The sequence below is a fragment of the Cherax quadricarinatus genome, chromosome 40, assembly GCF_038502225.1.
Source record: "Cherax quadricarinatus isolate ZL_2023a chromosome 40, ASM3850222v1, whole genome shotgun sequence".
Lineage (NCBI taxonomy): Eukaryota > Metazoa > Arthropoda > Malacostraca > Decapoda > Parastacidae > Cherax > Cherax quadricarinatus.
Window position 1 is genome coordinate 5,930,771 of NC_091331.1, and position 10,810 is coordinate 5,941,580.

The 10,810-nt window shown below is 50.4% G+C and overlaps 1 protein-coding gene across 1 annotated transcript in view; it reads right to left on the reverse strand.

Moving 5' to 3' along the window:
- LOC128687374 (Na(+)/H(+) exchange regulatory cofactor NHE-RF2) overlaps nt 1–8,569 on the reverse strand; it is a 123,339-nt gene extending 114,770 nt beyond the window's left edge. The window contains exon 1 of the mRNA XM_053774817.2: nt 8,209–8,569. Within this exon, the coding sequence (XP_053630792.1) occupies nt 8,209–8,433 (225 nt within the window). The 5' untranslated portion in view covers nt 8,434–8,569. The remainder of the gene's footprint in view (nt 1–8,208) is intronic.
- Between the last annotated feature and the right edge of the window lie 2,241 nt (nt 8,570–10,810).

A 10,810-nucleotide genomic window follows, 5' to 3' on the forward strand; every position in this document is an offset into this window, starting at 1 on the left:
TTTGGTCATAATTTGAAATGTCCGTATTAGCGGAACGCCGTAAAGTGAACGGGGCCTTCCTGTATATATATATATATATATATATATATATATATATATATATATATATATATATATATATATATATATATATATATATATATATATATATATATATATATCGTTTATCAAAATTTCGGCACCTTAAGAACATTACTGCTAAAAAAATAAAATAAAAAATGCCGTTAGCCATTTAAGACGCATTTCAGAAGTACAGATGTAACAGTAGATAGCCAGTGACACCATTAAGCAAGAAGGTCGAGGAAGTGGAGAAGGGAGCACATGCTGTGTCACAAGAGAATACTTCACTGATCCTTCTTTAGAAAGGGAAAGGAGTGGCTCCATTACTTCAAGTAGGTGGACGCCTGCAACTGCTTCACAGGTGGGCGAGGCCTCCTTCATTAAGGGATGGAAAAAAGGAGCGTTTAACATTTTTCACGGGTCTCAACAGGTGCAACCTGGATTATTATAATCAAGGGGGAGCGCTAAACCCGTGGGATTATGCAGCGCTTGTGGGGGGAAGGATGTGGAAGGTATTCAGGCTTAATTCAGGGAACTGGAGCACAGATCCAATTCCCTGGATCAAGAGCCCCTCGCCAGCGTCAAGGAACCTCTCTTGAGGGGTGGTGCAACCTGGAGAGCTGACAAGTGCTGATCAAGTCTGGTGCACAGTACCGACAAGCTGATGAATAGTACATGGGGGCATCTTTATTTACTGTAACATTTCTCCATCTCAACAGGCTTCATTCAAATACAACGCTGGAGACGGCAGCAGTAACAGCAGCAACAGTGTCAGTCAGTCCTAACTGTAATCCTATAATGGTACAACGTCTCACCAACGGGAAGTGAGAAACGTCTTACCCTAGGTGGAGCTCCATTACTGGAGTGAAGAAAAGACAGTCACCAACACTAGGGTACCACTTGTTATCAGTCGTGTTATCAGTAGTGATCAGATATCATTATCAGTAAACTACTCTCAAAACTTAGTTATACCACATACAAAGTACATCATACTACATACAATAAATCATACAACTTGCAACATACATCATACAATAAATCATACAACGTACAACATACATACAACACACTTAAGACGGTTAAAAATCAAATTAAGATTGTTTACTGCTGACCCTTCAAGGAAGGTGTTGCGATGCTGTATGGAGCTTTAGCAAGTCATGGCGTGTTAAAAATTCTATGCAGGTCGAAACGTTGTCCCCCCCCCAGTGAAAGCTTGTTCTCAGACCTGCCGTGTCATGTATCCACTCTCATAGGCAGTATGACAGCCCTGCAGCAACACTTGTACTGCTGTTCACTGAGGAAGAGTGATCTACGATCAACATATCGGTAAATATTAGTGTTACTAATTAACAACTTTAATATTACTATTGTTACTAATTGCTAGTCGGGTTTGATTTAGCAACTGTACCTGCGTCATTAAAGACTGCATCTGCATCATTCAGACTGCACCTGCGTCATTCAGGCTGAAGTTAGCCTGTACACTGACAAATAGTATTTCCTACGAAAGGAGCTCGGGGTGTATAGTGTATACACAATATATAAATTTATATACACATACACCTGTGTATATACCTCTGATATTAGTGCTGTATTCATAATCGCTAAAAAATCGTAAAAAGGGGGATACAGCGCCTGGGGAATGGTAATTAAAGAGGTTTAAACTTTAATCCATGGATATATCTAACTCCTTGGCTCAAGAGTCCTATGGGTAAACCCACTTGAACGTCACTTATCCAGCCTCACGGGTTCAACGCGTGGTTAAACTCTTCAGAGAATTCATTTGCGAACATTTAAATCCAGTCCCCTTGCCAATATTTCCAGCCCTCTTGCGAACAACAATTCCACTGCGAACATTAACGGTTTCTTGGCGAGCTTTCCCAGCTCACCAGTGAACATTTCCAGCTGCCTGAACACCTAGTCAATGCTAATGTACATTTACACTGTACGCTTCTTCCGTGTTATGAGAGGAACAAACTTCTACAATTAGGGTGAGGGAGGGATTAAGGGATGATGTTGGGTGAGGGATGGATGAGAGGATCGAGTGAGTGAGAAAAAGGGGTTGGGCGAGGTGAAGAGACGGGGTGCTGAGTAAGAACACTGGGGGAATGACAGGCAGCTGAAGGAAAAGGGATAAGGAGAGGGAGTAGATTAAAACCCATGGAAAAGGAAGGGGGTGAAAAAAATGGTCTGCGAGTGGGAGTGGTTTGGGATGGGTGGGGAGGGATGATACCAGCTGCAGGTAGCACAATGGTTGCTCCGAGGGAGAGAGTTATCACGGGCAAGCTCTCTCTACTACTTCACTGCCCATACACTCCCTTGTCTACCTCACTGCCCATACACTCCCCTGTCTACCTCACTGTCCACACCCTCCCCTGTCTACCTCACTGCCCACACCCTCCCCTCTCTACCTCACTGCCCACACCCTCCCCTCTCTACCTCACTGCCCACACCCTCCCCTCTCTACCTCACTGCCCACACCCTCCCCTCTCTACCTCACTGCCCACACCCTACCCTCTCTACCCACACCCTCCCCTCTCTACCTCACTGCCCACACCCTCCCCTCTCTACCTCACTGCCCACACCCTCCCCTCTCTACCTCACTGCCCACACCCTCCCCTCTCTACCTCACTGCCCACACCCTCCCCTCTCTACCTCACTGCCCACACCCTCCCCTCTCTACCTCACTGCCCACACCCTCCCCTCTCTACCTCACTGCCCACACCCTCCCCTCTCTACCTCACTGCCCACACCCTCCCCGCTCTACCTCACTGCCCACACTCTCCCCTCTCTACCTCACTGCCCACATCCTCCCCTGTCTACCTCACTGTCCACATCCTCCCCTGTCTACCTCACTGCCCACACCCTCCCCTCTCTACCTCACTGCCCACTCTCCCCTCTACCTAACTGCCCACGCCCTCCCCTCTCTACCTAACTGCCCACGCCCTCCCCTCTCTACCTCACTGCCCACACCCTCCCCTCTCTACCTCACTGCCCACACCCTCCCCTCTCTACCTCACTGCCCACACCCTCCCCTCTCTACCTCACTGCCCACACCCTCCCCTCTCTACCTCACTGCCCCCATCCTCCCCTGTCTACCTCACTGCCCACATCCTCCCCTCTCTACCTCACTGCCCACATCCTCCCCTGTCTACCTCACTGCCCACACCCTCCCCTCTCTACCTCACTGCCCACACCCTCCCCTCTCTACCTCACTGCCCACAACCTCCCCTCTCTACCTCACTGCCCACACCCTCCCCTCTCTACCACACTGCCCACCCCCTCCCCTCTCTACCTCACTGCCCACACCCTCCCCTCTCTACCTCACTGCCCACATCCTCCCCTGTCTACCTCACTGTCCACATCCTCCCCTGTCTACCTCACTGCCCACATCCTCCCCTGTCTACCTCACTGTCCACATCCTCCCCTGTCTACCTCACTGCCCACACCCTCCCCCTCTCTACCTCACTGCCCACTCTCCCCTCTACCTAACTGCCCACGCCCTCCCCTCTCTACCTAACTGCCCACGCCCTCCCCTCTACCTCACTGTCCACATCCTCCCCTCTCTACCTCACTGCCCACACCCTCCCCTCTCTACCTCACTGCCAACACCCTCCCCTCTCTACCTCACTGCCCACATCCTCCCCTGTCTACCTCACTGCCCACATCCTCCCCTGTCTACCTCACTGCCCACATCCTCCCCTGTCTACCTCACTGCCCACACCCTCCCCTCTCTACCTCACTGCCCACACCCTCCCCTGTCTACCTCACTGCCCACACTCTCCCCTCTCTACCTCACTGCCCACACCCTCCCCTCTCTACCTCACTGCCCACACCCTCCCCTCTCTACCTCACTGCCCACACCCTCCCCTCTCTACCTCACTGCCCACATCCTCCCCTGTCTACCTCACTGTCCACATCCTCCCCTGTCTACCTCACTGCCCACATCCTCCCCTGTCTACCTCACTGTCCACATCCTCCCCTGTCTACCTCACTGCCCACACCCTCCCCTCTCTACCTCACTGCCCACTCTCCCCTCTACCTAACTGCCCACGCCCTCCCCTCTCTACCTAACTGCCCACGCCCTCCCCTCTACCTCACTGCCCACACCCTCCCCTCTCTACCTCACTGCCCACACCCTCCCCTCTCTACCTCACTGCCAACACCCTCCCCTCTCTACCTCACTGCCCACATCCTCCCCTGTCTACCTCACTGTCCACATCCTCCCCTGTCTACCTCACTGCCCACACCCTCCCCTCTCTACCTCACTGCCCACACCCTCCCCTCTCTACCTCACTGCCCACACCCTCCCCTCTCTACCTCACTGCCCACACCCTACCCTCTCTACCTCACTGCCCACACCCTCCCCTCTCTACCTCACTGCCCACACCCTCCCCTCTCTACCTCACTGCCCCACACCCTCCCCTCTCTACCTCACTGCCCACACCCTCCCCTCTCTACCTCACTGCCCACCCCCGCCCCTCTCTACCTCACTGCCCACGCCCTCCCCTCTCTACCTCACTGCCCACGCCCTCCCCTCTCTACCTCACTGCCCACGCCCTCCCCTCTCTACCTCACTGCCCACGCCCTCCCCTCTCTACCTCACTGCCCACGCCCTCCCCTCTCTACCTCACTGCCCACGCCCTCCCCCCTCTACCTCACTGCCCACGCCCTCCCCCCTCTACCTCACTGCCCACGCCCTCCCCTCTCTACCTCACTGCCCACGCCCTCCCCTCTCTACCTCACTGCCCACGCCCTCCCCTCTCTACCTCACTGCCCACGCCCTCCCCTCTCTACCTCACTGCCCACGCCCTCCCCTCTCTACCTCACTGCCCACGCCCTCCCCTCTCTACCTCACTGCCCACGCCCTCCCCTCTCTACCTCACTGCCCACGCCCTCCCCTCTCTACCTCACTGCCCACGCCCTCCCCTCTCTACCTCACTGCCCACGCCCTCCCCTCTCTACCTCACTGCCCACGCCCTCCCCTCTCTACCTCACTGCCCACGCCCTCCCCTCTCTACCGCACTGCCCACGCCCTCCCCTCTCTACCGCACTGCCCACGCCCTCCCCTCTCTACCGCACTGCCCACGCCCACCCCGCTCTACCGCACTGCCCACGCCCTCCCCTCTCTACCGCCCTGCCCACGCCCTCCCCTCTCTACCTCACTGCCCACGCCCTCCCCTCTCTACCTCACTGCCCACGCCCTCCCCTCTCTACCTCACTGCCCACGCCCTCCCCTCTCTACCTCACTGCCCACACTCTCCCCTCTCTACCTCACTGCCCACTCCCTCCCCTCTCTACCTCACTGCCCACACCCTCCCCTCTCTACCTCACTGCCCACACCCTCCCCTCTCTACCTACCTCACTGCCCACACCCTCCCCTCTCTACCTCACTGCCCACACCCTCCCCTCCCCACCTCACTGCCCACACCCTCCCCTCTCTACCTCACTGCCCACACCCTCCCCTCTCTACCTCACTGCCCACACCCTCCCCTCTCTACCTCACTGCCCACACCCTCCCCTCTCTACCTCACTGCCCACACCCTCCCCTCTCTACCTCACTGCCCACACCCTCCCCTCTCTACCTCACTGCCCACACCCTCCCCTCTCTACCTCACTGCCCACACCCTCCCCTCTCTACCTCACTGCCCACACCCTCCCCTCACTACCTCACGGCCCACACCCTCCCCTCTCTACCTCACTGCCCACACCCTCCCCTCTCTACCTCACTGCCCACACCCTCCCCTCTCTACCTCACTGCCCACACCCTCCCCTCTCTACCTCACTGCCCACATCCTCCCCTGTCTACCTCACTGTCCACATCCTCCCCTGTCTACCTCACTGCCCACACCCTCCCCTCTCTACCTCACTGCCCACTCTCCCCTCTACCTAACTGCCCACACCCTCCCCTCTCTACCTAACTGCCCACAACCTCCCCTCTCTACCTCACTGACCACATCCTCCCCTGTCTACCTCACTGCCCACACCCTCCCCTCTCTACCTCACTGCCCACACCCTCCCCTCTCTACCTCACTGCCCACACCCTCCCCTCTCTACCTAACTGCCCACATCCTCCCCTGTCTACCTCACTGTCCACATCCTCCCCTGTCTACCTCACTGCCCACACCCTCCCCTCTCTACCTCACTGCCCACACCCTCCCCTCTCTACCTCACTGCCCACACCCTCCCCTCTCTACCTCACTGCCCACACCCTCCCCTTTCTACCTCACTGCCCACACCCTCCCCTCTCTACCTCACTGCCCACACCCTCCCCTCTCTACCTCACTGCCCACACCCTCCCCTCTCTACCTCACTGCCCACACCCTCCCCTCTCTACCTCACTGCCCACACCCTCCCCTCTCTACCTCACTGCCCACACCCTCCCCTCTCTACCTCACTGCCCACAGCCTCCCCTCTCTACCTCACTGCCCACACCCTCCCCTCTCTACCTCACTGCCCACACCCTCCCCTCTCTACCTCACTGCCCACACCCTCCCCTCTCTACCTCACTGCCCACACCCTCCCCTCTCTACCTCACTGCCCACACCCTCCCCTCTCTACTGCACGTATAAGTTCTGTCAAGCACCTTAACTACTGGGAACGCTTGGAAGCACTTGACTTGTACTCGTTGGAACGCAGGAGGGAGAGATATATCATAATCTACACTTGGAAAATCTTGGAAGGAATGGTCCCAAATCTGCACACAGAAATCACTCCCTACGAAAGTAAAAGACTGGGCAGGCGATGCAAAATGCCGCCAATAAAAAGTAGGGGCGCCATTGGTACACTAAGAGAAAAAACACCATAAGTGTCCGGGGCCCAAAACTGTTCAACAGCCTCCCATCAAGCATTAGGGGAATTGCCAATAAACCCCTGGCTGCCTTCAAGAGAGAGCTGGACAGATACCTAAAGTCAGTGCCGGATCAGCCGGGCTGTGGCTCGTACGTTGGACTGCGTGCGACCAGCAGTAACAGCCTAGTTGATCAGGCCCTGATCCATCGGGAGGCCTGGTCGTGGACCGGGCCGCGGGGGCGTTGATCCCCGGAATGGCCTCCAGGTAACCTCCAGGTAACCTCACTGCCCACACCCTTCCCTCTCTACCTCACTGCCCACACCCTCCCCTCTCTACCTCACTGCCCACACCCTCCCCTCTCTACCTCACTGCCCACACTCTTCCCTGTCTACCTCACTGCCCACATCCTCCCCTGTCTACCTCACTGCCCACATCCTCCCCTGTCTACCTCACTGCCCACACCCTCCCCTCTCTACCTCACTGCCCACACCCTCCCCTCTCTACCTCACTGCCCACACCCTCCCCTGTATTTCGCTGCCCACACCCTCCTCTGTCTACCTCACTGCCCACACCCTCCCCTGTCTACCTCACTGCCCACACCCTCCCCTCTACCTCACTGCCCACACCCTCCCCTCTACCTCACTGCCCACACCCTCCCCTGTCTACCTCACTGCCCACACCCTCCCCTGTCTATTTCGCTGCCCACACCCTCCCCTGTCTACCTCACTGCCCACACCCTCCCCTCTCTACCTCACTGCCCACATATACAAACAGATTAAAGCCTCACTACGTTAACCTTAATCACAAGTACTGGAAGTAGTTTACTCGCCAAGTTATACACACTAACTCCGCCAAGTTCTCCTTTAACAGAACATTTTAAGATCTTTTTCTCGAAATTCACCCTCACTAGACATTCCCAGAATTAAGACCATTACGAAATATATATCTGTATATGAAGTCTTACGACATAGTACCCAATCACCATTTACCAAGATGCTGGTCGTTCATCCACGTAACTACTAATTAAATAAATATATTTTAACAATATACTGTAATAAGCCTATTACAGTCGGCTATTTTACAAAGCTCCTCTATGTAGCGATTATTATAATCAGAAGCGCTAAACCTACGAGGGTTATACAGCGCCTCTATTTAGCGAGATTTTTTGGGGAATGTGACAAAAAATTATATAAGAAATGGAAATACCTTCACAGGTGGTATTCAATTCCGGATAATTTTTTTTAATCATATTGACATGAAGTCGCTATATAGAGATTTATAATAGAACTGGCTACTATCTGGTATTAATTATGCAAAATGTGATTTTTCTGAAAGACGGTAATTAATGGGTCTCTCACCTGTTTATGGTTCTCATTAGCGATGTTCACCCCATTGACCTCCACGATGCGGTCACCTTCTAAGAGTCCGGCTAATTCGGCCGGGGAGTCTGGGTCCACCTTCCCTATGTATTGGCCGGGTTTGGACTTTTCAGCGTGTAAGTTAAACCCATAACCCTCAAAATCTGGCCACTTGACGATGATGCAGAGGCGAGGAGCCGGCGCGTTGTCTGGGATGTCTGACATTATGACACCTGTCTGCTGCTAAACGTATGTATGTGGATGCGTTAGCGTTATATAACGAGGGACAAGAAGGTAGCCGATGTCTCAGAATACTGTTACTAACCCCCAGCACTCATAACACAGACTGACAAACTCTCACCATCATTCTCTCCTACTGATGTTCACTGCCGGACTCCAGCCACACAAAACCGTACCGCCTCTCCCAGTTGTCATATTTACTTAATCAAATTAATCACTGTGATGGCCACGTATTATAGTTAAAGAAAGTTAAATAAGCTACGAGAGTGTTAGCCGACCAGGAGTTTCGAAACACATAGGGACGGTTAATGAAAGTTAAAGGTTTGTACGTCTGGCCATTGTGAGGGTTGGGGGTTATAAGAGTCACGTGGTGTGACGTCACGGCGTACACAGACATGGTACAGGTGAGAGGCGAGGTGCTGGCACGTCCCCTCTTTAACCTTTCGTGCTCCTATATACTATATATTTACGTACATATATACGCGCAAGAATTCGCAAAAAAGCGCAATTGTTTACAATCATTACCTTTCAGTCCACAGATGATTCTATGTATTTTGAAGCAGAGTAGGTTCGAATTCTGCTGTGGGTTGATGTGGTCGAATCCTGGCCTGCCGCAGTTTGGTAAATGATTCAATACCACTTCTTTCCTGGTTTCACATATATATATATATATATATATATATATATATATATATATATATATATATATATATATATATATATATATATATATGTATATATACGCTGAGTATATGAATTAATATTTTATAAGGTAGAATGTAGGGAGAAAAGGATATACGGTCTGTTTATTTTTTAATTCATTAATCCCTATTTTGTTAGATTCACATATTTACAATATGTAATTTATAAAAATATAATCACTAATAATTTCTCGGGCATTAATATTTGCGACTGATCGCTCTTGTCCGTATTGTAGACTTGTGTGTGTTTGTGTACTTACCGATTTGTGTTTGCGGGGGGTCAGTCCACAGCTCCTGGTTCCGAACATCTTGTTTCATATTTTATAAAGACCAGATGTCGGTCACAAGAGTCGATGAGAAGATGTATTTGCCAGTCATCGCACAGAAAACAACGATACTCCTTTTTAATTACATTAGAAAATTATGAATTTGTACTTACGCAGCCTAGTGAGTTTTCCACAATGACAGATCCATTAGTATCTAAAATTTGAAATTACTGAAAAGAGGCATTTTCATGTTATTCTAAATATTAATTTCTTGCCCCCTATGTATCTCGTTGTTTAGTTTTAATGCACTTTGTTGCTCTTTTAGTTTTAATGCATTTTGTTGCCTACAGTCCTGCTGTAGTCCCAGACTTCATATTTTTTCAATTCATGTTTGGAATAATTTGTTTGCAGCTTCCTTGTAATATATATATATATATATATATATATATATATATATATATATATATATATATATATATATATATATATATATATATATATATATATATACGTATATATATATATATATATATATATATATATATATATATATATATATATATATATATATATATATATATATATATATATATATATATATATATATATATATATATATATATATATATATATATATCCAGTCTTTCATCATCTTTTCCAGGAAAATTCTCATCACCATCTTCATACTCTGTCTTCCTATTATGTTCACTTTACCATTTCCTTTCCACTGTCTTCTGGTATTTATAACCTTGCAGTAATCGTTTTTCAGAGCGTCACTTGTCTCTCTATCTAAACAGTTTAAAGCGAAGACCAGATCTATTCTAGCATGTTCATCACCTCACATATTCATGTGTGGTCTCTTTGACCTGCTGGCTTATGAAATCTGTGGAATTTTTTTTACATAATTTCCTAAATGTAAAACATATGAATAAATAATATAACAATTGTGTAATAAAATATGATGCTGATTTGACCCTTCGAGAAATTTCGAGTGAAGGAGGGGAGGGGAGGAGAGGGGAGAGGAGTGGAGGGGAAGGGAGGGGAGGGGATGGGAGGGGAGATCTGTTGCTAAGTGACGCCGGGGGAGGGGAGACGTCATGTTGAATTTAACGGTGTAAGGATTGGTCGGAAATTTGCACCAGGAATTGGGCGTTTCCCAAGGCCTAATGGGATGTATCGGCCTCAATTCGTAATTTAGGAATTGTTGACACGTTCCTGCTGAAGAACTGGGACAGGAAATTACGAAACTACCATAATAACGTAGTGAGAATGGAAAATGGAGATGCGGCGTCGTCACACATTGCCCAGATTATTATTATAATCAAGGGGGAAGCGCTAAACCCGGAGGATTATACAGCACCTGGGGGGGGGATGTGGAAGGCATTCAGGCTTAAT